Source organism: Mixophyes fleayi, chromosome 3, assembly GCF_038048845.1.
Source record: "Mixophyes fleayi isolate aMixFle1 chromosome 3, aMixFle1.hap1, whole genome shotgun sequence".
In the NCBI taxonomy this organism is placed as follows: Eukaryota; Metazoa; Chordata; class Amphibia; order Anura; family Limnodynastidae; genus Mixophyes; species Mixophyes fleayi.
This window is the reverse complement of record NC_134404.1, coordinates 58,427,877-58,444,085: the sequence shown is the minus strand read 5'-3', so window position 1 is coordinate 58,444,085 and position 16,209 is coordinate 58,427,877. Positions and strand designations below refer to the sequence as shown.

General features: G+C 39.2%; 1 protein-coding gene across 1 annotated transcript in view; it reads left to right on the top strand.

Annotated features, from left to right (window-relative positions):
* The window catches only part of STAG1 (STAG1 cohesin complex component), a 99,701-nt gene that overhangs the window by 64,374 nt on the left and 19,118 nt on the right, over nucleotides 1–16,209 (top strand). Inside the window, exons 4-14 of the mRNA XM_075201538.1 lie at nucleotides 456–614; nucleotides 1,308–1,404; nucleotides 3,149–3,225; nucleotides 3,842–4,046; nucleotides 9,384–9,535; nucleotides 9,840–9,913; nucleotides 10,107–10,230; nucleotides 11,345–11,443; nucleotides 14,041–14,120; nucleotides 14,644–14,751; nucleotides 16,095–16,209. Coding sequence (XP_075057639.1) covers nucleotides 456–614; nucleotides 1,308–1,404; nucleotides 3,149–3,225; nucleotides 3,842–4,046; nucleotides 9,384–9,535; nucleotides 9,840–9,913; nucleotides 10,107–10,230; nucleotides 11,345–11,443; nucleotides 14,041–14,120; nucleotides 14,644–14,751; nucleotides 16,095–16,209 — 1,290 coding nt within the window. The remainder of the gene's footprint in view (nucleotides 1–455; nucleotides 615–1,307; nucleotides 1,405–3,148; nucleotides 3,226–3,841; nucleotides 4,047–9,383; nucleotides 9,536–9,839; nucleotides 9,914–10,106; nucleotides 10,231–11,344; nucleotides 11,444–14,040; nucleotides 14,121–14,643; nucleotides 14,752–16,094) is intronic.

Sequence of the window (16,209 nt, the reverse complement as noted above, 5' to 3'; positions counted from 1 at the left end):
ATCCGCCCTTCTGTGGAATGGTACGATTCTCAGAGTAACCATAGTTTACTTAGTCTATTAAATATAAAACCTAAAAAATTGTGCATCTATCATATATTAGAGGGTTGTCTGTTGGAAGACTGCTTTGTCAAGTAATCACAATCTATTCATACAGCTAATCAATGTATATTTATTTTTTGTAAACAGGAATTTTAACTAGTGGGTTAGTACCCAAAACATTTCGGAATTTTTCCCCCCTTAAAATCATTTGTCCTACCAATGTCAAATTATTTTGATGTCTGATACAAATACTTCCTTTTCTAACAGTGTAATTTCTTTAAAGAATTCCGTGCAGAAACTGTGCAGTAAGTGACCCAACTCCCCTACTAGCACAGTGGTCCTAATGAGTCTGGTGGTTAAATGTAATGTGTGTGTGTGTGTATATGGTGTAATATTAAAAACCATTCCTTCTGCAGTCTGCCATAAAGAAACCCCGAAAAACTCCTGGAGAACGAAGCCGGGGAGAACCAGGAACTAGAGGACGAGGGAGAGCTAATGGGCATCCTCAGCAGAATGGAGAGGGGGATCCAGTTACCTTGTTTGAAGTTGTGAAGATGGGAAAGAGTGCCATGCAGGTAACCCTTCTATTAAACGATCATTAATAAACACATGTAATGCGGGTGATGTGCAAACCATGTTTTTTGTTTTTGGGGTTTTTTTCTAAGAAAAAAATTCAAAGGTAGGAGGGGGTCCTAATCCATGAGATGTGCTGGCGGATGTCACTGCAATGTCCGTCTGCACTCCTTTCCGGGTAATCGCACATTGCAAGGAATTGAAATCCTCTTCCCCCCCCCCCCTCCATATTATCCCAAAGCAATTAATAACATGGTAGGTGCATTATATACTCGTATTTGGTTCCATTGTGCGTAGGTTAGATGAAATGTAGCCATACTCTAGTCATCACAGTAGTTACATTATCATGGAAAACAGTTGGCCGCTTGCATAATGTTACAAATAAGACCCTTTGCATCTGCTAATTGTTAGCGTAGCCACACAGACATTTTTCATTACAATGCACATGAAATTTTCTGCATTTTCCAATTGCTGTATGAAAACCTTTCTGTTCCCTTTTATTTCCCAAGCTTTATATTTTCCCTTTAACATACTTTACTGCCACTGACGCATTTTATAGTTAGAGTCTTCCTGTTCAAGTATAACCATTGACTTGTGATTTAATAACATTAATGTTGTGGTTATGTTCATTGGCATAGGCATTTCTATGTGACACAATTGGTTTACGTAAACCTCATTCTGTGTTTCCTTTGTAGTCTGTTGTTGATGACTGGATTGAGTCCTACAAACAAGACAGAGACATTGCTCTTCTGGACTTGATAAACTTCTTCATCCAGTGTTCAGGATGTAAAGGTGGGTTATATCTCCCTGTGTGTCTGAGCTGGCTCCCAACCACCCATACAGAGCTTTGGAACAAGACTTGTAGATAAGGTGGTCATTTCTAAACCTGTAATTGTTAATTAAAGAATTGTAAATATAAAATCCATTATATGTGGACATACACCAATCAGCCACAACATTTAAACCAGCTGCCTAATATAGTGTAAGTCCCTCTCGTGCCGCCAAAACAGCTCTGTTCCTTGGAGGTATGGTCTCCACAAGACCTCTGAAGGTGTCCTGTGGTATCTGGCATCAAGCAGTGAGCAGCAGATCCTTTAAGTTCTGCAAATTGCGAGGTGGGGCCTCCAAGGCTCGAACTTGTTTTTCCAGCACATCCCACAGATGCGCATGATAGGATTGAGATCTGGGGAATTTCAAGTCAACACCTTGAACTCTCTCATATTCCTCAAACCATTTCTGAACAATATTTACAGAGTGGCAGGGCGCATTATCCAGCTGAATGAGGCCACTGCCATCAGGGATTACTGTTGCCATGAAGGGGTTTATTTGGTCTATAACAATGTTTAGGTAAGTGGTACATGTCAAAGTAACATCCACGTGAATGCAAGGACTCAAGGTTTCCCAGCAGAACATTACCCAGAGCATCATACTGCCGATGCCAGCTTGCCTTCTTCCCATAGGGAATCCTGGTGCCACCTCTTCTCCATGTAAATGATGCACATGTACCCGGCTGTCCACATGATGTAAAAGAAAATCTGATTGATCAAACCAGGCAACCTTCTTCCATTGCTCCAACCTTCTGACATTCACGTGCCCATTTTAGGAGTTTTCATCAGTGGAAAGGGCTCTACGTGGGCACTCTGACCAGTCTGTGACTACGCATCAAACTGTGATGCTGTATGTTCTGGCACCTTTCTATAGCCAACATTAACTTTTTCAGCAATTTGTGCTACAGTAGCTCTTCTGTAGGATTGACAAGATTGGCTAGCCTTTGCTCCCAATTCGCAGAATTGTGCCTTGGGCACCCATGACCCCTTTTGTAGGTACTAACCACTGCAGGAACTGCCCCACAAGACCTACTGTTTGGGAGGTGCTCTGACCCAATCGTCTAGCCATCACGATTTGGACTTCTCCAAAGTAGCTCAGATCCTTACACTTGCCCATTTGTTCTGCTTCCAACACATCAACTTTAAGAACTGACTGTTCTGTGACTCTCCCTAATATTTCCCACCCGTTGACAGGTGCCATTGTAATGTTGTGGCTGATCAGTACATACCAATGTGGCTTTAGAGGCTTACACCATTCATTATTTGTCTTGCTATATTGACTCATTTTGATGTGATATTTTATGAAATTTCTGCTTTTGAATAAATTGTTTATCAGCTATATATTTGTTGGAGCACTGATATTTTTTTTCATTCAACCATATATTTTTTGTTTTTAGTTAAGTTGTAAAGCTATGTGGTGGTTTTTTTTTTATAATCCATTTACCCTTGTCTTCATTCTTGAAGGGAACATGTATCATGTTGCATAATACAGATGCCATATTATTAAAGCACGTTTTTTGATAGGTTGTAAAAAAGAGATGGTCATGTGTTTATAGAATTGTCATCGTACAAACCTTTTGTGCTGCCTTTGGTATTGCTAATACCTCTGTATAAACTGATTTTTAAGTTTTTGGTTTGTTTTTTTTCCTCCTGTTATATTTATTATAATTACTGAAACTAATTGAGTTTCTGAATGATTTACTATGCAGGTACCGTAAGAATTGAAATGTTCCGAAATATGCAGAATGCAGAAATTATCCGGAAAATGACTGAGGAGTTTGATGAGGTAACTTAAGCTGTTATGTTGATTCGTGGCTAATGCTGTATTGACTTTTTTTCATTGTCATCAGTATCCAATTTCAAATTGTTGAAATTAATATTAAAGGGCCAGTAATTCTACAAATATTTTTTTTTCTGAATATGATTTCTATTAACCACTTTGTATCATGAATTCTTTGTTAAATACAAATAGCGATGAATGGCGTTTGACCGTTGTATATGAAAACCTTACTTCAGTAGTTAGGGCTCACCCTGGTGACTATACCTATTCAGGAAGTACACACTTGTCCCAAGCCGGGCTTGTCAGGTTACCATGCTGGCTAGTAATCACTGAGCCACACTACATATGCTGGCCACACACAGAGCAGTGAAATACAAGGAATTGGTTACCCAGCTATATAATAAATGAAGACTTTGTATTACTGGGCCTATAGGGATTGATACAATCTGGAGTCGGATCAGCGTAGTTTTATTTAAGCACCAGCCAACTAACAATGTTTGTAAAGCTTAAAAAAAAGTGAATTGAATGAAATTAATTGGGTGTAGACAAGGACTATTCAGTACATTTTACATCTTTTATTTTTGTGTCTGTTTTGATTTAAGTGGTTCTTTATTTCCTTCAGGATAGTGGAGACTACCCTCTGACAATGCCCGGGCCTCATTGGAAGAAGTTTCGCAGCAACTTCTGTGAGTTCATTGGTGTACTGATCCGGCAGTGCCAATACAGCATCATCTATGATGAGTACATGATGGACACGGTCATTTCACTGCTAACCGGGCTCTCGGACTCCCAGGTCCGAGCCTTCAGGCATACAAGCACACTGGCAGGTACAACCTTACTTTGGAAGGTTTTTAATACTTTTTGTTCAGTACCTTGACGTTCCTTATGCTTTTTTGTACCCCTAATTTGAACCCAAGCATGGCATCTGCTTTTAGATCAGTTTTAACTGCATATTAGTGCTAAAGACAAGCTTAAAAAAAAAAGGCCCATAACATTAATTAGCTTAACTACTTGTTCAATGGCAGAGTTGTTGTAAAACAGCAGGCAGATAATGACTGGCAAAACCATTACCTGCCGTTTTACAACCACTCTGCCTTTGTACAAGTGGTTAAGCTTAATGTTCTCTTCTGGGGGGTTTCAGCGGCGCACGGAGGATTGTCGGGGGGGCAAAAAAACCCAAAAAACCCAGAGAGCTGCTGCGTATGCGCAGCAACTCCGTTTTGCCAGCGCTGTCCTATACAGCAGCCGCGGCGCTGTCTAAGAAGCGTCTGCGGCAGTGCTGTATGTATACAATACAGCACCGCCGTGGACGCTTCTTTGACAGCGCCGCGGCTGCTGTATAGGACAGCGCTGGCAAAACGGAGTTGTGGGGGGGGGGGGGTTTCTAGAGACTCAGAAACCCCCCCTGCGTGCGCCACTGGGTTTGCTTGAAGTAGGAAACCTTGTTGGGTGTAGAGCAGCAGGAAGACAATGGTGCAGGCTGTCTTCTCTGAAAATGATTGTAGCTTATGATAGCAAATGTGTCCAGCGAGGGTCCCACAATCACACATTTGGTGCCTGGATGCCAACACAGTGTTCATACTGACCACTTCCTTGTTTAAAGAGCATATCCTATGACGTCACTGCAGTGACATCACAAGGCTCTTCTCTCATCAGAGTGCAGTGCAGGGGACAGCGTTCAGTCTATTTCTGTGCTGGTACTGTTAAATCCATGTAAATTGGATCCATTAGGTGAAGCTGTAATTGGATTGCACAGAATTCAGTGTGGACACAAGGACTAACAAACATACCAGGGTTTCCTAGAGATAAAAAAAAAGTAAGTTACAACTGGCTCGTACATGTACTACGTATACAACACTGACCTATTACTCCACATTAATTTTTTTAATTAAATTCTGGAGAATTAATGTTCTTGCGCTGTGAAACATTACCAAAAGTATTACTGCCCTAATTTAGCCCACTATTCCTTAAATTATCTTTTGCCAATATACAACTGAAAGAAAGATTTTGTTCATAGTTATGTGGATATGTGGAAAACCACTGGCTCATAGTATCATCAGAACGAGCCGAGCAGCATATGACCACTGGTGGGATAGAGTTGACAGCAGCAGTGTAAGGATGGGGAGGGAGGCAGCAGTCTGAGTGTTAGATATGAGCAGCAGCAGGGTCCTCCTATCATCAGAGTAGTAATGTGAGGCTTCTGTTCAACCAATGCCTGATACATAATATACAGTAAATGCATCCAATTTCTGTTCTGTATTTTTACAGTTTTTCCCTAGATTTGTGCATAAAATAAATGACTTTTCCACTAAGCTTCAAAATTTAAAACTCGACTATCAAACACACTTGCATTCACATAGGGATAATGTTGTAACTTTTTTTTGTTTACCTTCTGTTCTACACCTATGTACGCATAAACTCTTCATTGTACAATTGTATCAACCACAAAGTAGATTTGTGGCTCTCTGAAGCATGTATTCATAACAAATACAACATAATGAAATAGTCAGATCAGAATGACTGTTTTGTTGTGAATGGAGAGCTGCTGTTTGCCTGAACTTGTGTAAAGTATGAAATAAAGTAAATTTTGTCAAGTTACCTGCTATGGTTTGTCAATCCTGCACCCATGAGACATCGCACAGACCTCCTCGTAATCAGGGTTGGAATCCCTATGTGAATCAGGCTGGAACTTACAAAGGTAGCGTAGGGCTGGTGGGTGTTCTACCGCTTTCTTGGTGGCTGTCTCCTCTGTGCTAGGTACAGAGTTGTCCACATCTCAGTTAGATGGAGGTAATTGTATTAGACAAATGTATACTCTGTTTAAATAAATTTGGAAAAGGGGAGTTCTTTATCTGAGCTGTTTGATCTATGTAGGCTAGATGGTGTCATTAATGCTTGCTAGTTGTGCTATTAATTGATTAGATCTTTATATTCTATTCTTGCAGAGAGTCCTGGTTTTGAATGTGGTTTGTAAAAACAATGCCTAACATTTACTTATTTTCAAACACCCATCTATAGTGTCTGACTATACACTGATGTCCTTCCCTTCTTTATTTGTCTGGGGCTCGCTGTATTTTCTTTAGTATTCACGTTTTCCTCTGTAATGCAATCTACACTGCCACCTTGTATCGAAGTGTTTTGTTTCCATGTGCAGTCTGCTCCGTATCTGGGGTAAATTGCCGTTCTGAATATCTTTATGCTGCTGCCCCACACTGGTAAACTTTAGAACTCTAATTACATCTTATAGATTCTCATGTATTTTTCTCACAGCTTGGCTAACTTAGCTGTCGGTGGTTTGACTTCTGTGATCTTCCAATTTCACCTCAACAGTTAATTTTGCTGTCAGTCAGCGACACAGTGTTTACATCTATTTATAGCCCTAGGCTCTAGGTGTGTTGTCACAAACTTAGTGAAGAAGCGTGTTCTTTTAAACCATGTGCAGCTTCTTATTTATGTCTCAGGATTTGTTTGAGATTTTAAAGAATCTTCAATCTAGACAGACCATGCATTTGGATCTTTTGTGCTTTTGCATCCAGCAAAAATTACAACATTTATTTTGCAAAGTGCTCTAACCTGAATGATTGAAATGGTGACTATTTTACTAATCTAAATCCACTAGTCTGCATTCAAAGGCAATGTACACCTGTTGTGTTTAACCAGCCATCTGCAGTTTAGTAAAGTGAGATCAATGAAAAATATTTTATAATATTTTGGTAAAATAGTGGAACAAAAGTATTTTTTATTTTATGGCAAAAATGATGGGTGGTGAAATTTTTCATGATTGGATTCTATTTATTGTTTTTTGTTTTTTTTATGCATATAGTGCTACCCAAAATAATGTTTTCAAAATGTCTGCTTTTTCTCCCGCCTATAGATACCACATATCTGTATTTTACACAAGGTCCAATAATCAATTTATATAGTATTAATTTAATAGTAATTCCCACCCTGCTGGTGTCACGAAAAACATGCCTGAATTGTATCTATTCTTTTATTTTACTCTTATGCTGTGATGTCACAGCATAAGTGCAATGTACCTACATGCACAAATCCTTACGGTGGAAGGATGTTGGAATATGGCCAAGGCTTTGAGGACAAATGTCAGAAGTTTGGCACTATTTCATTAATTTTTTTGGTATATTCTTTAATATTTGCATGAACGGAACTGGTATGAAATGCGTGAGGACATTAAATTTCTTTCTTTTTATACAATTGGTTTTTTTTTTTTTTTACACTATTGAACGTCCTTTAAATTGTGAAGTGTCTGGGGGGGGGGGGGGATTCAATTGCAAAAAATCTGAGAGGTGCCTCGAATGGCTGCGAGATACCTTGCACAAATTTGTTTTTACAGAAGTAATGATCATTTTTGCTTGTGCCCTATACCGTAGTAACGGTAAAAATGCACAGTCGCAATGATCTGAGGAACATCACGGACAATTTAATCGGCCCCTAACACTGTGGCCTGTAGTCTTATATTGCTCTAATAGCAGCACATACTGGATGTAATAGTGTTGGTGTCCTGGGGAGATATAATTTGATCCCCCTCAACGCTCTTAAAGGGTTTCCCACATGTAAATGAATCCTGATGACTACGCTGGTGCATGCAGCCGCTATTACCACCCTTTGCCTTTCTATAATAAGCAGGAGGGACAACCTGTAAAGACTGAGAAGCTAATCATGCCAGCCATCACAGTGTTAATGATCTGTGAAAGGTGTTTGCTAGGATGAAGTGGGGAAAATTGTACCTTTTTTAAATACCTTAAAACGGCGCTAGACAGACTTCAACATTCAATGTCGGGCCCAAAAGGTTGGAGCCAGCAATTTTGTAGAAGGATATTGTGGGGCGCATATTGGTTTGCACAGTTGTTTTGGGGTGGGTGTTCACAAAGTGGCCAGTATGTACCAGCCACACTCACACTTTAAAAGTCCATATGGACCATTAGTGCTGAACACATTTACACAGTAGTGTCTAGATTAGAATGACCTTGCAATGCTCTATGCGTTTACCTACCCTTGCCCAACATTTGTCCATATTACCAAGAATAGTTTACTCCTGTAGAGTTTAGCACAATTACCCACTTGCCATAACAAACATGTGCTCACCACATTTACTAGACCTGCTATAGCTACTCTTTCCCTATGGCTTTGCTTGAATTGTTGGCCACCAACATCAGCTGCCGTTTCCAGTAGAAACCTATGCACGGTTACTGGCGATTGGGCCTTAAATGGGCTAGTTGTGCATTTCTGCATTTGTTTAGTTGTCAAGGCTGTAAGGATTTGTGCTAGGTACAAGTCCTTTATATGTATGTTGTCTACTATTGTAACTTTAGTGGCTGAAGTGGCTCCCATTGTAGTGCAGTGCCAAGCACACCTTTCTGAAACCACCCCCACTATGGTTTAGAAAACAGTGGGGATAGCTATTGACGGCACAACTTTTTAATCCCTCATAGCATCTTTTCCATATCTAAATGCCCACTATTGTCATGTTCCTAAATGTACAAATGTTTTGCGAAGGCTTTCCATAAAGAGTTCACATTGATTTAGGCCTTTTAAATGGTACTAAATATTTCTAATTGTTAGACAACACCTCCCATAGATGAGGTGCTGGGTAGTTAGATCATTTCAAACTGGTGCTTTAACATCAATTGAAGACCATGTGTAGTTTCTATGACCCAAATCGTCAACAAGCAATTGCCTACCGTGACCACATTAGTATTGTAAGTAGCTTCTGATCTAATACAGTCCATGTAGCCACTGGTTATTTACATGGTGTTCTGGTTGGGTCATCAGCGACGATGGTTAATGACATCCATTAATGGAGTGTGTATGCAAGAGACGTGGATGTCTTGGTCCTGGTACACACCAGTGTGAATAAGAAGTCACGCTGATTGGGATATTAGTGCACTTCAGCATTACCTGACGTCTGATGCTTCCTCTGCATTCAGTTACTGTGTTTAGAGTTAATGTTTGCCAAGGTATTCAATGAACCCCCATATTCTAAGCTTTAAAAGCAACCACAGCACATTACCATGGCACATTAAACAATCTCAATCTGTGGATATATTGATGCAACAAATCCTTTAAGTTGATGAACTACTTGCTGCGTATTATCCATTTTTAACTGTATTGAGAAATATAGCTGTATAATTTTCTTATGTTTACAGCAATGAAGCTGATGACCGCGCTGGTGAATGTCGCTCTTAATTTGAGTATCCATCAGGACAATACTCAGCGGCAGTATGAGACAGAAAGGAACAAGATGATTGGCAAGAGAGCCAACGAGAGGCTTGAGCTGCTGCTGCAAAAACGCAAAGAGGTAAAACAAAGAGGTTTACAATGGTCCTGGGTTCTACTAATGCTACCAAAGCATCGGAGACCAGACTTGTAGGTCTTAGACATCCAGTGGGTCACCAGCTGTTGTGGAACTACAACAATCTGCATAACATTCCCCTCTTCTGATTACCATGGTATGCTGGAACTTGTAGTTCCATAATAAGAGTGACGCAGGCTGCCGACATACTGGAGGTCAACCTTCCTGAAACCCTGCCGATAAAGCACAGCAATTACTAGGCCATTTATGGTTTCTTGATTATTCATGTATCTGTGGTTATCATTAACAGCTTCAGGAAAACCAGGATGAAATAGAGAACATGATGAACTCCATTTTCAAGGGCATCTTTGTTCACAGATACAGGTAATTCAGTTTATTTAGAAGTCATCTGAGTATATTTAAGCTTTTTACAATTACATAGCTCTGAAATTGTGGTAATTAACTACATGATGGTTACTTTAAACAAATACGCTGCTGGATTGTTTCATTTGTATACAGTTTTCCATGTTTCATTTTTATGCTGAATTTGTTCTGTATGTAACTGTTCTCTCTAAAGAGACGCCATAGCTGAGATCCGAGCAATCTGCATTGAAGAAATCGGGGTCTGGATGAAAATGTACAGCGATGCTTTCCTCAATGACAGCTATCTAAAGTACGTTGGCTGGACGCTCCACGATCGGGTGAGTTTAGGGTGAGATTGTACAACAGATGAAAGGCTTATAGTCTCTGAATTATTTGATCTATCAGTAATAGTTGTGCTAGTGAGCTGTTTTATGGGTGTTGATATGACACTGTTTGACCCACTGCAGCAGTATTTCTGGTTGTCATTTAGTAGCCTCTAAATGTAACTCCTTGTTTCCTAGTCTTTAGTAGTTTGTTTTTTTCTTGGATTGCTTGTCTAACTCTGTTACCCCAAGGGACCTTTTCTAGGTTGCCGGGGAAAGTCCTGATCGCGGAACTTGGCTGCTAAGTTGATGCTAGTTTTGCCTTTAAAATGAAAGCCGCCAGATAGGCCCTTTTGTAGATAAATGTACTGTCTGAAACTTTTGCATACTAGCGTTAGGTTTCAAAGTCCCATCAACAGTTGCTTCTAAGCTACTATAAATGGAAAACAAAAATGGAAATAAGTTTGAGAAAATGCAAAGTCTATAGAAAAACAGAGTAAAGCTTTTTAATACATCTTACTAAAGAACAAAGGTTTGCCTGTGGCAGACAAAACATTGCAGAACAGGAGGACAGGTTACATCCTAAGTTTTAGCATTCTTCATAATATCAGATCACATTATAGACTAATGTTCAATATTTTACACAAAACAAATTTGTAAAATTTCTCCATTAATGATCTTGTTTTCCATCATAGCTGTGATTCTTACACCTAGGTGGTGTCATGCTGGTGTAAAGGAGAACTATTGCAAAACTGAGAATGTGATCACTTATTACTGCAAAATAATCCATGTTTCAGGTCATTATTTCATGTGGAAGCGAGATACACATCACATGTCACTAGGCAGTTGGTGTCTGACATTAGATTTCATTAGACCTGCAAGTTGCCCAGGTATTTCTAAATCGTTATACAATGCCTGAGTCAGATTAAGATTTGTTTTCTATAGGATTCATAATTGATATATTTTGCAGGAAGGAAGCTAAAATAAGTTTTTTGTTTTTATTTTCATGATCCTATGTGTTTTAGTGAGGTGCCAGGACTTACTGAGAGAGAGACTGACAGGTCCCACCTATGTACATAACACATTTGACATTAATTGTTACTGCATGTATTGTCTTTGCTTTGTATAGCAAGGAGAGGTGCGGCTCAAGTGCCTGAAAGCGCTTCAGAGCCTGTACACCAATAGGGAGCTGTTCCCGAAGCTGGAGCTCTTCACCAACAGGTTCAAGGTATGTCCAGTCTTCCTGCAGGTCTAGGGGTGGTTTGTCTGTCATATTCTGTTAATGGCTATTGGACAATTATAGGCGTGGCTTAAAATACATCAGACATGATTTTCTATGTGACTATTTTCACTTCTCCCATTAGTAATTAAGTAAGGATGGATGAAGTGTTTAACTGCATAAATCAGGAGTCACAAAATTCTCATGAGTGACCCTTGTATGGTGTAATCGTCTTTTTTTATAGTTGTAATGTGGACGACATACACAACGTGTCCAAATAAGCACAGACACAAATTCTCCACGCTTGTACACTTCCATACTACATACAATTAAATATCTCTGCAATTTGATGTACAGCAATCCTCAAGTCATATACACCTATGTGTACATTTTAGAAAACTTTTAAAAAACAAACATGCACCCCATATACAAACACTCAACACCAGCATGTTTAAATGTCTAACTATAGACCTGTTGACAGACACCCTATATATAGAAACATTCCCAGCATTTACACATTCAGTCCACTCCTACTATTAATAACCGAGTTACACAGAGTACTCTTGTAATCGGTCTCTAAGCTTACACATGAGGAAGCACCCAAGACCCCCGACACTTTAACTTCCACATATGTATAGTACACATAGAAACTCATCTCCCATACAGGAATACTTTCACAATCCATACAGTATGCCCCATTTAAAAACTAACCGCCTTAAGAAACATGCGGTGACTTATCCAAATAGGTATGTTGTCCAAATGTAGACATATGTATATGGCACGTTTTTCATTGGAACACAGTTAATGTCTTGTGCACCAGCAGAACACGCATGTAAATACTGATTGATGAGATCTATAGTGCTCCATTATATCTGAATCGCCCTCCTCTCTCTAGCAGTGTCAGATGCCAGTGTTTACCTGCAGCTTGGTCTGCTCCACCTCAAAGCAGGTGATATACCGGGCTGGCTGCCCTGGTAGCTCCTCTTTCAGCCACCAAGGGTTCATCACAAGTTTCACACTCAAATCCTTTTCCAGCTACTCCAGCAGAAATGGGACACACAATGCAGATAATTTTAGAAGCTTCTTTTAAGGGACATGGCCTCCTGGAATCTGCCTGTTAGGAACCATGCTTTCCTGGCTGCTAACAGTGAGAGGGGAGCAGATGCTGATGAACTGGTTGAGTAGGCATCTTGAAGTTCTGCAGGGGAGGAGATAAGTGCAAGGAGGAGCAACTTAGAGCTGTGACTGGAAGCAGCAGACTGTTCTTGTGGATGTGTTCCATTGGCTCACTGCAGCTGTCAGATTGGGGCATGAAAATTATTATATTATTGACAGGTGCATGCTGGTACTTGTAGTTTTACAACAGCAGGTTTGCAGTGCTTGATGCACAGCATTTGACAGCAGAGTGGGGTATTGCAATGCTACTTAGGATTTGAAGGGCTATATTTGTGCATGTACGTATACTTAAATATAGTTTCTAATTGAAATGTTAAGTGTGTGGCTTTATTTAGCGAAACAAATGCATATATTGCAAATTATTTGCATTACTATGAATATCTTTGCAAGAAACATGTTTTCATTACAGAATTTTAATTGGAATGATTTCTTCAAAGGTGTTTTGATGGATAGAAAGACTTAGTTTTGAGTTGAAAAATGTGAGTTTTTGATAAATGCCATAAATCCCATCCTCCTAGTCAAGTAATTTGATATGCAAACTCATTAAGTTGCAATTCATGCACCCCAATCACACACAATCCTTTCTATGTGAATAAGCCATACAAATCTATATTCTACTTTTTTTTATTTTTAATCCAACACATACCCCCACTTTTGGGAATGTGGCTTATTAATCTTTGCTGTTTGGCACCACTGTATGGAATAACAGAAATATTTTGTATTTATTTTACCTTGTGTACTACTGAGATATCTAGCCTTCATGGCTGCTTTATGCTTTTTTTTCTTTTTTCATAGTTATGAATTTTTACCCCACTATGTGAGCGCCTCCCTAAGCCTATACACAGTAGACTGACATATAAAGTATTGTTGTGTCTATCACTGTTCCAATCAATAGCTTTTCATTTTTGTCTACGCTGTGGGTTCTTGCTCCCTCTAGTGGACCTTGTTATGATTGCAGGGATCACAAAACAGCACCAGCAAGCTCCAGTCATCTGTCAGCCCTGAAATACACACAGATCCTTGTAGAAAGCATCCTGCTAGGTCACTTTACACTATTTTCTTGGTAATTGGGGTGTTTATTTTCAATAATTCTGTGATCAAGGAACATTATGGCTTGAAAATGTAAGTATTTTCTTGCTAATATATTTCTTACTTTTTTTTTGGGGGGGGTGGGGACACATGTGATTTTATAATTTTAAAAATGATCCCGTCTATTACTATGAATGGCTTTTTGGTAATAAATCACCTCGGTATTGCTGCATAATACACATTCCATTCTGAAACATGGGTAACCATGAAGTTGTAGATAATTTGAAGGTTTGTGCTAGTGTAGCCAATAGTACCATAGGTAAGGGTTTGCTGAGGTTTTCTGTACTTTGTTTTTGAGGGAGAGTTATGATTGGAAATAAGATTTAACCCTTTACTTTCAGGATCGGATTGTTTCAATGACCTTAGACAAAGAATATGATGTTGCTGTTGAAGCAATTCGCCTGGTCACACTAATCCTCCAGTAAGTGATCTTGTCTAGTGTATGTACATGTATTTGAATGGTAATACAGATTACAGGTTGGGTAGGGGGTGCAAGTGCATCAGTTTTTGTTTGTTTTTGTTTTTTTGTTTTTTAGCATAAATACATTTAGGATAGCAGGTCTTGTATCTTTCATTTGCTGATCTATATCGAGTGATTCTTCCTGCAAAATTGTATCAGTTTTCCAAATAATCAAGTGCGAGAATGTTTGCTTTGGGCTACAGCATCTTTTACCTATAGTTTTTTATGTTATTAGTTTATGCAAGTAAATCGAGACTTATATATTGTTTATAGACTAAAAGAAAGTGCTGTTACATCGTCAGAACAGCAAGTTTAATTATAAATGGTAACCTGTCCTGTTTTTACAATATAATGTTTACGTTTTAATAGGTCTTCTCCTTTCTACCGTTTTATTGCATTGTATAGAACAGTGTGACTGCGATATATAACCTCTGGTTTACATATAATGCATGTGCTACCGATCACTTGTTACTTCCTATTACAGTGGCAGTGAAGAAGCCCTCTCCAATGAGGACTGTGAGAATGTCTACCACTTGGTGTATTCAGCACACCGGCCTGTAGCTGTAGCAGCTGGGGAATTTCTGCATAAGAAGTATGTATGCTATTTCTAATCGCGTGTTTCAGGCCAGTGCCTCGGAGTACCAGAATTATCACACTGCTCAAAAGGTGGTTCCAGATCATAGAAAAGTAGAGTTTAATTAGGGTTGCTTAGTACTTTAATCAGCACACAGCGAAGCTAAATTAGAAAAGTTGGGTTTATTTTACTCCACTGTGTAGTACATAACTGGGTAAAAAATGAGAGAGGGGGCTTACAATAATAATAGGGGTGTAACAATCAAGACGTGAAATTAGTTATTAAATTATACAAGTATAAATCAAAATTTGTGGTTACCAAAATGCAGCATCCTAATTCTGCTAAAGGTACAGGCTGAACATAGGAGACATTAACAGTATTAATTATTGGATAGTAAAGTGTATGAAGTTACTACAATATGTTGGCACAAGGAGGTGAAGGAAGGCATGGCTGCGGGATAAGACATTTGTGAATGGGTCTTTGGAGAGCATTTGAAGCTTGCGAATGTAAAGGTGTCATGTAACAAGATATGAAGTTCCAGAGATTAGATGGTGATGCAGCAAATTGTAGGTGAGCGTAATCGCTCGACATATGAGAACTTATACAGTGTAGTGTGCAGTGATTATTCGGCAATAGTTGTGTTCTGTCTAATATAAGTTAGTGAACCCAAACATGGTTTGTTATGTTATTAACATGATTAAGTGGTCGCTGAAAGTTTTGCAGTTTGGGAGGGGAGGTTGGGTAAATAAGTTAATGTCAAATTACTGCGTATACATGTTATGGATAGACTGAGATCTGTATCTTTTGGTCCTATTTGGTTGAGGAAACTTGGTGAAACTGTCATGTTTCAGTTGTTGCATATTTAATAATTACATAAACTAAATGTATAGTATTTGTTATAGAATTCGTAGTTAGGATCACATCATTGGCAGACACGAGATGTGCATATGGGCTGGGAATCAATGTTACCAGATTTTGATAATGGTCATTGGTATTTAGAGAACATGGTGCAGTCAGCAGACTGTTAAGTCTAAGACTGTCTATTTATAGCACGTGTGGGTACATTAAATCTGTTTCCGTTAACTGCACTGCACTTAAGCGCCCCGAAATGCTTGTACGGATGGGTGAACTTGGTGCTTACAGCTTATAATGTAGTACCATCATATATAGGCTCCATGTGGCATCTAACTAGGGATCCCCAGGTGCTACATGGTCTGATTGTAGAACAAACCTGCAGTGGATTATTATATTGTGATGGGTGGCTACAGAGAGAGACTAAGCTCAGCATTATAATGTGCTTTCTTATTAGCCTAATTTGCTAGATGTTCAACTTTGTAGCTTGGTTTCCCTCTTGTGTCCAGGTTATTCAGTAGACATGACCCACAAGCTGAAGAGGCCTTGGCAAAAAGAAGAGGGCGCAGCAGTCCGAATGGAAACCTGGTGAAAATGCTGGTGCTTTTCTTTCTTGAAAGTGAG